General features: G+C 50.2%; 1 protein-coding gene across 4 annotated transcripts in view; it reads right to left on the bottom strand.

Annotated features, from left to right (window-relative positions):
* apba1a (amyloid beta (A4) precursor protein-binding, family A, member 1a) overlaps window positions 1-12119 on the bottom strand; it is a 48388-nt gene that overhangs the window by 19555 nt on the left and 16714 nt on the right. For 3 of the 4 annotated variants that reach the window (XM_048243309.1, XM_048243312.1, XM_048243311.1), the window contains exon 3: window positions 1110-3040. In XM_048243309.1, the coding sequence (XP_048099266.1) occupies window positions 1110-2951 (1842 nt within the window). In that variant the 5' untranslated portion in view covers window positions 2952-3040. The remainder of the gene's footprint in view (window positions 1-1109; window positions 3041-12119) is intronic. The other variant, XM_048243310.1, reaches the window with a different exon arrangement.

Genomic DNA, 12119 nt, shown 5'->3' with positions numbered 1-12119 from the left:
AAGTATAAGACAAGGAACTCAGAGGGCAGAAAATATAGAAATGAAGATTTAGATAACTTTCTGGTCCTTCAATATAACAAGGTCAACTCTCCCCTCCAAACCTACCCCCCTCTCTCGCTCTCTCTCTCCCTCTCTCTCCCCCTTTCTCTCTCTCTTTCCCTCTGAACTTATCAGCAGTGGCCTAGCTGTCGATGTTCAGGAGGAGGACAGCTCCATTTGCACACACCGGTCACACGCGGCACTCGTGGAATACAGATGAGCGCGGGCCTCCGGGCCGCGGATAAGCTGAGCCATTCCATTATAGTGCGGCTGAGCCGCTCTTCATTTCCCACAGGCAGCCAATTTGTCCGGCGCATTGGCAGGCTGTGCTCGGCAGGGGGTGGGGGGGGGGACAGGGGTGGTAGGGCAGTTGAGCAGCGGTGCCGTGGCACACCGGAGACCAAGAAGTGCAGCCTCGCTAAAACACTGCGAATGTCCTTTGCCTTAAATCGAGACGCTTCGCTCACTCCCTCACCATAACCTTACCACTCAGCCGTTGTTTTTTTTCCCCTCCATGTGCAAAGCGCACCCACCTCGGGCCAGAAAAAGAAAATCGTTCCTTAGCAACTGAGCTTTTCTGTGGCTTTGTTCTAAAGACAAACCTTGTTTATCGGGTGCTGACTGCAGAGTCGATATGAGATGTGGTGATATGAACGAGTAGCATATTGATAACAATCTGATTCAACCCACTGCATGACACTCAGAACCCCAGGGAATGTTAATTACACTGTCAGTGCAGACGGAAAAGCTTTGGTGGACAAACAATTAATTGCACATTTACATGAGAAACGCAGGTTTTCCACTCATTTAGAAGATCATTTAGTCAAGTCTTATCAACACTGTCAAACAAATATACAGAGATCACCCTACACATTAATGTGCAATATGCATAGTACCATCATACATTATCTATTATGTAGTAGTATCATTTCACTTAATAGACAAATAGATAGTAATGTTATGTATAATATAATACTGTGTAGAATAAGCTGTGTCCACAGTACCCACTGTACAGTGAACATTGAAATGATCATTGAGTTGTGTATGAGAAGGACCGAAACTCTACTCACTTCACCCCCTAGTGACGGCTGTAGGTCATTCTCAGCAGTGGGGCTCAGGTCCTGCCTCATCACCCAAATGGGCTCTTTGGGCTCATCAGGCGTGTAGGGCGAGCGCACTGTGCGCGTCTTCACTTCCTCGATGGCCTCCTTGATGTCCTTGATGGCCAGCGAGATGGCGTCCCTCTTCTCCCGGCTGATGCGCTGCTGGGCGGGCCTCTCGCCGGGGCTGACGTTGGGCAGCGGCACCTCCACGTCCTCCTCCTCTTCCATCATCTCCTCGCCCTCCTCGTCGGCCGGCTCCATGGGCTGGTCTTGGTCCTCCTGAGCGGTCTGGACGCTGTGCTCCGATTCGGGCCATTCGCCTTCCTCTTCCTCCCCCTCTTCCTCTCCCTCGAGGCCCATGGCCGCGCGCTGCAGGCTCTGCGAGCTCAGGCTCTCCTTGACCTCGGCCACGATCTGGTCGATGTCCTCGTCCTCGTGCTCCCGCTCGCAGCTGTCGGAGCGCGGGTACGGCGCGAACTCGGCCTCCTTCTCGGGGCTGTCCGACTCGCCGTCCGAGCGCTCGTCGTAGTGGTGCAGGCGCGAGCCCACCGCCTCCTGCTGCCGGTAGGTGCTGCCGGTGCTCCCGCCGCTGTCCTCGCGCTCAAACTGCCGGAAGCTCAACTGCTGTCGCTGACGGCAACGCTGCTGCTGCTGCTGCATCTGGCACTCGGGGCCTCCGCCGGCGTGCGCCGCCGCCTCGGCGATCTCCTCGTACACGTGCTCCTGCGGGCTGTAGTCGGCGTAGGGCTCGTCCTTCGTCGCTTCGTGCACCTCTCCACCGCCGCCGCCGCCTCCGGTGGGACCTGCCCCCTCGCGGGCAGAGGAGACGCGGTACGCCGGCTGGGTGTAGACGTAGTTGGAGTAGCCGCTGCCGGGGTTGGGGGCCTCCGGGTGGAGGGTGCGGGGCCGCTCGGTGTTGGGCAGGGGGTCTCGCGGCAGCGGCGGGGCCTGCGGCGGATGCTGTGGCTGCGGCTGCTGCGCTGGGTGTGGGTGGGGCAGCTGCTCGGACTCGGCGCTCTCGGCGTACTCGTCGGCCTCGGGCCGCAGCGTCAGGCCGTAGCCGCTCTCGTCCTCGGGCTCCGGCGGCTCCAGGGCCATGTCGGCATCGCCCTCGGCGCGGTCCGTGTGGTTGTGGAAGGCGCTCTCCGTGCTGGCCGAGCGGTTAAGCGCGCCGTCGTCCTCCTCCGCCTCTTCCCGTTCGGCCGGTGGGGCTGCCGGTGGCGGAGCCTGAGGCTGTGGCTGGACAGGAGGGGCATGACGCTGCTGCTGAACCTCCTCCCTCTCCGCCCTCTCTGCCTCTCTCTGCTGTCGCTGCCTCTGTCTCTGCTGCTGCGCTCGCAGCCTGGCCTCGTTGTCCCCTTGCCTCCGGTAGCGGCTGACCGCCGGCCTCGGGATGGGCTGCTGGGGCTGGGCCTGCTGGCCCTGCGTGGCCTGCACTGTCTGCTGCGCGTGCTGCTCGGCCGCCTCCGCGTCCCCCTCCGTCGCTCTCCGCTGGCCCCTGGGTCTGCTGGCCTCCGAGGGGTCATACCTGCGGTACCTGGCGGGGGGATGCTGCTGCTGCTGCTGCTGGCCGTTGTCTCCCCCGTGCCCGTTGTTGTTGTTACTGCTGCTGCTGCTGCTGCTGCTGCTGCTGTGGTGGTGGTGGTGGCGAGTTCGGGTGGGTCTGGAGCCTCCCTCGCTCGATCCGCCGTTGTCCTGCCTGCGGCGGTGGCCGTGCGTCTGCGGGGCCGCGTGTTGCGTCTGCGGGGGTAGGTCGGCCTCGACCGCATCGCACGGCTCCACGCCCAGCGGCGCCTCCTGCTGGCTCATGGCTGCGCTGCCTCGGAGAGGGTCGGACGCTCTACGCTGCGCGCATCACACCTCACGGGGCTTAGCTTCCACACGGCTCAAAGCGACTGCTGCAGTCAGGGGGGACAAAACAAACACACACACACACGTGAGTCACTGACTGTCGTTCCCCAGAGATCATACTCAAACATGACTAGTCTCATTATAGTGCTACGTACACACTATGCTGATGTGTGTTTTAAGCTCCTGTATACATCCAGAGTCCAGATGGCTTTGAAATACAGCGCACCACGAAGCAAAAGTAAAAGCACCACAAAGATTTTTTTTGCCTCTGTCATATCACTTGGGATTGCATTAGTGTTTAGTGTTTAGTGTTTAGCATTTAGCGGGGATGTGCTGCATAATCTTATTACTCGCTCTACAGTCATTTATAAGCACTTTCCACTTGTGCAGAGGAGGGGCTGACTTGTCTTGTAGAATGGGAAATAGTTGGTGCAGTACAGAGAGTAGTGCCATTGGGATTTCTCTCTGTATTTGTTTCTTTTAGTGATTTATGCTTGTTTGCTACGTGGTCACTAACCAATTACACCATATTAGCTCTTGAGGTGTATTTTCTTTTTAAGTGTCAAGTGTTTGCGTCATTGGGAGTGGAACAGAACAAACCAGTTAGCTTTCCCCCTCAGGGACCCTTGAATCACTGTTGTGACTTAACTCTACAGGAGATACAGTATGGACATACAACACGATATGTAGCTGAAGAGTGGCAACTGACATGATCCCTCTTGGTCATACTGAAGAGTGGCAACTGACATGATCCCTCTTATCTTGGTCATACTGAAGAGTGGCAACTGACATGATCCCTCTCATCTTGGTCATACTGAAGAGTGGCAACTGACATGATCCCTCTCATCTTGGTCATACTGAAGAGTGGCGCTGATCAAACTATCACAGGAGATTGGAAGACCAACTAAATCATGACCAAAAATCACATTTTAACCCATCTCTGGTTGCCTGACCTACTGAAATCTCTCCCAACACACGCACGCATGCACGCACACACACACACACACACACAGGCACAAAAACACATACAGGCACACACACACACACACACACACACACACAGACTCACTGATCCAGGAACTGGACACAGACCCCACGGGTCTTCCTGTGTAATCCCCTGATCTGTGCTCAGTGCAGTGATTTCACAAGATTGCAACACTGACCCACTTAAAGCCACAACCTTAATAACGGGAACCTCCTGTGTCCTCTCTGCTCTCCGCCAGCCAATCCCCAAACACCTCTTTCAAATGTCAGCCAATCCTCAAACGCCTCTTTCAAATGTCAGCCAGTCGCACAAGACGGTGGACCGCTGCCCATTGCTGCCTCCAGATACTGTTCTTTAGCATCCAGTAAAAGGTGAGGCTTCATCTGCAATCAACAACAACAACAACAACAACACAGAATCTCACAGGCAAAGGATTACAGTCCCTATCTGAAACCATGCTGTAAAATAACACTCTGGTAGCAGCAGGCGTCCTCCCTCCCTCAGATAAATCAAGGCATGTCAAGGATTCTTCATCTCTCTCTCTCTCTCTCTCTGAAGCCATTTTCTGTGTTTTGTACCCAGTTTTCATGATCACAAGGAGATGAAACCTCCCTTGTAGCTAGAGTGAAGAAAGACAAGGGGAAAGTAACGAAGCAGGAAAGCCTTGAGATCATCTGGTATGATGGAGCTAGGTGAGTACTTGTGACTGCAGGCGATGGGGTCTTAGAAAACAGTATGAGTCTGATTGGGATTCGGTTTTGTGTTGTAATCACCGTCAATGAGGGTGACACCTCATTTTGTTTGGGGAGAGAACGCATACATGCACAGAGAGACACACACTCACACATAGACAAACATCAAGCTCACACACAAACAGACACACACACACATACACACACACAGACACACACACACACACAGACAAACATCAAACTCACACACAAACAGACACACATCCAAAAATACACAGGTTCATGCAACACACACACACACACACACACACACACACACACACACACAGAGACAGGTAGACAGGCACACAGACAGACAGACACACACACACACACACACACACACACACACACACACACACACACACACACACACACAGAGGTTCAGTGGGGCCCTGTCAGCTGGGCCAATTTATGTCTGCTGCTCACCCAGACTGCAGAGAAAAATGTCTGGCCGTGACTGTGAAAGATGGCGTGCCTTTCTGAGCAAGCACACAGGCACGAACGAGGAAAGAAAATAAAATACCATGGAGCGAGAAAAACACAGAGACAGAGAGAGAGAGAGAGAGATTTTAAATTGCGGCCAGCACTCATCCAGCACATCAAGCCAGCATCAAACAGATTTCTTTAGCACTTTCCAAATCTCCCAAAAGGGACCGTCATTTATCACTGTACATTTTGTATTAACGCTCACAGCAGCAGAGACATTACTGGCTCCTCCCCTGTGTAAAACCTGACATCAGTCCTTTTAGGCAAGTCCCTCCGTTCGGCGGCCATATTGCAATGCATTTTGGGCACTTATTGGGCATCTATTTCAGGCAGAACTGCCCGTGCATAAGGGCACAACACCAACCTCGCTCCAGCAGCAAAATTACATCACATGATTGGCACGATGTATTCACATGTCGAGTTTTGGCCCCAGAAGGAGCGGGATATGTGTAGACAACTGCCATATAGGCGTTACAAACTAACCCCATGCCTTACTATGGAGGATGTTTTTAAAGTGCTGTGTCTCCTCATTAGAAAGTCTCTGCTGACATGCTGACAGCGTCCCTCCTCCTCCTCCCCAGTCATATGCAGCTGCATCTCAGCCACATCTCAGCTGAATCCTAAGGATGAACAGGTAGGAATTCCTCCGAACCAAATTAACCTCCATGCATAATTCCATAAACACCCTTAGGCAACCCACACACACACACACCTTCAGCATTTCAACAACTAATGAAAAGAGGGAGGATGTGTTTTTCTTGTTTGAGTATGATACCTTGCCTTTTTGATTTTGTTTCATCTCCTCAGACACGTTTTACACATACATGTGAAAAAAATAACAAAGGAGAGCTTTGCTTCTCATGGAAGGAGAAGAAACGCAATATAAAGAGTAGATAACCCAGTAAGTAAACACACCGCTGTAGATCCCTAAGACCTTTGCAGCTATAACACCAAATGCATGAATTTAATTTAGAACTCGCCTCACCCCTCAAATGCCCATTTCACATGGGTGCCAAACAGCAAGGATGCCTTCACTTCACACGGAAGTTGCAGCATGGTCGTGCAGCACAGCACGGTGCGCTGCCCAACACTGGGAGGCCTTGCGGGAGTCTGGAGGATGAGACATATGAATCGTGCCACAAAGCAGGAGAGAGTTTTATTAACTGGGGAGCCGCGTGCCTTTGAGCTGCAGCTGGGCGAGGCAGCGGCGGGATATTACCCAGCATCCTCCTCACCCCGACTCGACTCGCTCGCACATGCACTCGCTTATGGCCAGCAGGCTGTTGACGGAGGTTCCAACCAGCAGGAAGTGGACGACCAGAGGCGCTGAGCAGAGATGAAGGTCAGTGGTAATGGAAGAGGTAGATGAAGGAAAAAAAATATTTGTGGACTAATAAACAAAGAAGTGGAAAAAGTGAAACCTGGTTCCTCTCTCTCACTCTATCTATCTACTGTATCTCTCTCTCTCTCTCTCTCTCTCTCACACACACACACACACACAAAACACACACAAACACACACACACACACACACACACCTCCATCTCCAGGTGGGCCGGCAGGTGGGCATCTCTCAAGGCAAGCTGAGTTCTTTCTTTTTCCTGTGCAAGTAATGGGGAGGGGAGGATTGATCAAGAGGGTTTCATACCCCCCCTCTCCAATTTCATACACTGCTTCCAGAGGGGGGTCTGGCATGCTTCTTGTCAAGGACAGAGTAAGCCATGGCTGAAAGCTACCTCACAGATCTGCCCAGGTAGAAAGGATGGGAAGAACAGCATCTTTCTTCTCTCAGTGTCAAGATGCTCTAAGGCAAGCTGACTGCACACATTTCTGTGCATGGTCTATTTATAATGGTCTTGTTCATGCATACATAGACAAATACATACATACATACATATATCCCTGCATCTGTTTTCTTAATAAGCTCTGCAAGCAGCAGAAAATAAATCAACACGATAATTAATTTGAAAAAAAATCCTGCTCCATCAATTAGGGAAATGTGTGAAACCAGCACAAACTATACCCCCACATATAGCTAGACAGTGGTAATGAGAACAACAGCATAAAAGAAGGATAACCCACATGTGGTAGAAAGGGGAGAGTGAAGAGGCCAAGATGAATGGGCTTGTTTGCATTGGCAACCTAATCAAATGCAGCTCGGGAGATTTGACAAACTCCTGGACACAAAGCCCAGTTCTGCTGCCAACACAGAACTCTGGCATTCGCAGGAGTGAGATAACAATGATACAGAACAAAGAGCGTCTGCACTCAGGGAGCGAGCGTTAGCGGCTGAACGCTACACTGAGGCGGCTGGGAAGGGCTTTAGCTTGTCTTACTCCAGTGCACAATGCTAGAGCATAGCAGGGCATTACAGCACATCTATTGTGCTGCGTTATTGTACAACATAACTATGCAGACTCCTAGTTACCCCGTTAAGAATAGGATAGTATATGCAGGCAGCAGCAGAGAACCCTGTGTTTGAACAAAACCCTGACCCAGACATAAAAGGGTTTATCTTAAGTCTCCCCGGAAATCATACAGACAACCATGGTACTGGAATTATATGAACTCATCTCAAAGCTGTCCATATAATAACAAATCGAAGTGAATTTTACATGACAGTGCTAAGCCAATAAATCCACTGCATATTTTAAGTCACAGGAGATAACGTCCCCCCCTATCAGAACAAAACGTCTCACGCTGGTAGGCTGGAGAAAGCTCTCTAGTTAGGCATGGCTGCATGACTGGGAGATGGGGTGGTTCAGGCCGAGCTGGACTGGAATCGACTGCAGTCCTGGGGCATGGCGGGGGTGTGAGGTCAAACAGCCTCACAAACGAAGTCACGCTGCAGCGCAGGGCGGCCCACACTGGACTACTCATTAGCGCGTCTGCAGCAGCAGCAGCCGCCCCACTGCAGAGCTCCGCTCCAAACTCTGCAATCGGATCCCTGCCAACAGAGCAGGCAGGCAGGGAGGACACAGATGAGACAGATGAGACAAGAGAGACGGAGACGGAGACGGAGACGGAGAAAGAGAAAATGGAAATAGAGTGATAATGAAGCTCTCTTTGTGTAAAATGAATCCATACTCAATTCAGTCCTTCTCCGTGTCACACCTCTGCTTAAAATTCGCTCGTCAGCTAGATGTAATTACCTGCTCCCTGCCCCCTGCAGTGAATGAATCTCATAAAAACAGCCTGGGAAGAGCTGGTGGTGATGCAGGAGATGAGTGGGTTTTTCTGGTGACAGTGGTGATCGTGCCGGCAGATGATTGATCATTTCCTCCACAGTCTCTCCCAGCAAGCTCACTCACTTTTTCACAATTACTGTAGACACTGACAGAGAGACGGCGAGTGCACCGACAAAGCAACTACTTGTGAATGGCTCCATCAGTTTGAGCTAGCAGGCAAAAAACAACAGCAGCCATTAAAGCTCCATAGCACTCTGACAACCTGACAGCCACCCACAGCGTAGCCACACAGCTGCTGACGCACTCACCACCACCAACACCACACCCCACACTCTGCGCCTGAGCACCAAGGTGAGTAACGACAGGGTGGGGGACCTGCCTATATATCAGCAGCTGTTTATGTAGATATACATCACTCTGATTCTGTCACTCCGCCGAGACCACACGCTCTCTCAGCTCCAACACCACCTAAATGAATCCACCTGCTAGAGCGATGCTCTCATTTTCTCCCTCTATCTCTCTCTCTCTCTCTCTCTCTCTGACAGGGATGGCCACTTTGATTGAATCCGTTCCTGCAAACTGGATTAGCGCTTTGTGGTTTGACAGACCAGGGGTGTAGACTGGTAGGCATCTGTGTGGACACAGATTGATGTGAAACATGGACGGGTGGAGGCCTCAACACAAACGCAGCATATCTGCGAGCAGAGCCCCGTCCTGTGTGGCACAGGGAGTGAAACCTGGAGGGCATCATTTAGAAGAGAGAGGAGCTCCACCTCCTCCCCTATTAAGAACCGCATATGCTCATTACTCCTAATCTCTTGCACTGCACAAGATTACCACCTGCTACTGGGGCTCCGAATTATGGAGCACATGGAGCGCTCTGCAAAACCCCTGCTACATTTGTTTCTTGTTTCTGGGAAAGCTCTCTGTCATCAGCATGAAAAGTAGCTGTACATCTGTCACTCTCTCTCTCTCTCTCTCTCTATCTCTCTGCATACAGACATTGTCACCAGGCGCTCCTCTGCGGAAACAAGGAGAAGTAATTTCCTTTCTCCCCACGTGTCCTTCTGATGGGCTCAAGATTAAAAGATGCTCAGTCGATGCTCACAACTACAGTTATCCCCCCAGGACAGAACCTATCCCTGCTGCCCCCCACCCCCCGGCCCAATCCCTCCCAGTCTTCAGGACCAAGGACAGCTGCCTTTATCTATAGGTAAAAAAGGACAAGCCAAGCACATGTGACAGGACATCAGCTTTGCTGCTGATCCTCTGGGGAAGTTTGCGGGAGAAGGCTTATAAAGAAGCGCTGGTTGCTTGTCGTGTGCTGATCGATGGTATGGATCCCTGCTCGCCTCCTCCACCTCCTCTCTGACAGCTGCCTTCCACACTTGCCTCTGCCCACAGGCAAATCAAATCCGACCCGCAATTCACTGTGACCGGATCAAATTAGAAATTCCATCCAAACACTCCACTAATTACATTTCCCCCTCCTGAAAAATGAAGAATACCATGGCGATTAAGTGGCAGGGTCAAGGACATTTTGTTTTGATGAAAGGTGGCAAAGTGCTAATTTTACCAGACTCTGGCCTTTTGCCACTAACACGAGAGGAATTACTCCCCATTAATATTAATAGTTCCTGTAGTCAAACTAATTAGCATTTTGTCTAAGGAAAATAGTGCTGGACTTTGTAAGGGCTGAAACTACAGAAACGAATAAATGAAACTGCACTCCTGGTGCTCTAGGAGTGGGTATATATTTTGTAATGCACAGCATGACTCTGGGTTTCAATTCCAAAAGATGCAAAGATTTCTTTCTCCTCTCTTGTTGATGGTGTGAAAAACAAAATGCTAACTAAACAGATGTTGCATCGTAAATCTCTTCAGAGCAAGATCTGAACAAAACACACATCTGAAATTGATAATAAGCTCTGGCAGTAAAACACTGTAGCAAGTGAGATGCAGTAGGTTGAGACTCAATGAATGAAATGAAAAAGACTGAATAATTAAGTGGCTAATGTCCCACTATGCTGAGAGCCGATTACTCGTGTAGCTCTCCCCTAACCATTTCAACTTCCCGCACGGTTGCATTTGCAAGCTTAGCTAATCTATAAGGTGGGTTAATTCAGGCTTTTTCATGTTGTACTGTCCCCAAGATGTACAGTAGACACTTCCCTAGGTTTAGCAGTAACCCCATATTTCTAGATAAACATCACTCCATGGACTAAGCACATCTTTTACTCTACAGTCAGTTATTGCCACTGATGCTGTCTGACAGACGCTGTGTCTTTGAATGAAATTCTGCCGTTAAAACAAGTCTTGGGGGCACGCATCTTAAAATATGTCAACAGCATTACATTCAAACTCCACCAGCACCTGTCACATGCACTAAACATATCCATGTCTCAAAAATGCATCTTAGTCCCAGAACAAATACAAAAAAGTCAGGGAGAAACCTAAAGTCAAGTCTCCCTGGAGAATAACAGCCTTTGTGGGTTTAAGAGAAGCACAGTGGATCGTTAGTCAAACAGATGTACAGATAAAACCGTGCCTTAAGCAAAATGTAATGATCCTAATGGTCACTAATAACAAAACGCTCTTCATTTAGGGGCAGACCTGAAGAGATACTGTGAGTCGACCGCAACAGCCAATTTTGTGTGCGGTCATGCATTCTGGATGACACCAATTATCTCATCAAGCGCTTAACATGTTTGACTGGAGAATCCAGAGAGACGATAGGACGAGACAGGGAAGCTTCGGAGTCAGATGGGATCAGATGCCTGAGGGAGTCTCTGAGCACCCCTCACCTCAATTTTGAAGGTTTGAATTACTAGGGGGAAAAGCCCAACAGAGGAATCAGTTAACCACCACAATCATCATTTAGGAAAGTTGCCATAGAGCAAATCCCAGCCTGATCTGCCGGCAATTTCCTTTTCGCCCTGCAGCTCAGGCTGGAAACCTTTTCTGCTGCTTCCGTTACAATTTTGCCGGGACCAATCACAAGCTGCCTTATCCACCTGGCGCGCTATTGGCAGGTTTAAAACGATGACGATAGTGGGAGAGCCTGGAGTTTTTGCGTCGCTCTGCAAACGTCATCTGGTTCGTTGGTCAGACTGGTGAATGACTATCCAATTGCGATTTATCCAATTTGAACTATGTCGGTTGATCACGCCTCTTGTGCAGTAGAAAATACAAAGCGGACTCCCCAGACCAATGTTCAATCTTAAAAGATTGAGCATGGTCTGGTGAAAGCCAGACTACTGAGACTATCTGAAAGTGAATTCCAGAACTGGATATGTTAGGTTGCTGTGTGACAAACATCTTTGGAAACAAAATATCAAACTTGAAAGCCATTAAGCTTTGTCCATAGAAGAAAACCTGTCTGTAGCGAATGCTAATGTACGATATTCCAGGAGGAAAAGCGATGGAAGGAGAGGAGAGAGGAGACCTCCGTCTAGTCAGATAATGGCTCTACTGTGAAAGGGGCCACTACTACGAAACATTTGCATCTTTGTGCAGCATCTCATCCACGGAGATAGAAATCTCTCTGAAGATGGTGGTGAATCTGCATTCTAACCAAGGCTGAGCCGAACGGTAGGAGTTTCTCAAAAGCATGAGGGGGAAACGCAGCAGAGTGTGTCAAACGGTGCCTGACAGATTTGGTTCATGGGGACTGACTTTAACAGAACGTAATTCAAGGCAATGAACTCGCCGGTATACCTCATGTGAGAAACCAC

Source organism: Alosa alosa, chromosome 5 (assembly GCF_017589495.1).
Source record: "Alosa alosa isolate M-15738 ecotype Scorff River chromosome 5, AALO_Geno_1.1, whole genome shotgun sequence".
Taxonomy (NCBI): domain Eukaryota; kingdom Metazoa; phylum Chordata; class Actinopteri; order Clupeiformes; family Clupeidae; genus Alosa; species Alosa alosa.
The sequence above is the reverse complement of the archived record's forward strand: the minus strand, read 5'-3'. Positions and strand labels throughout refer to the sequence as shown.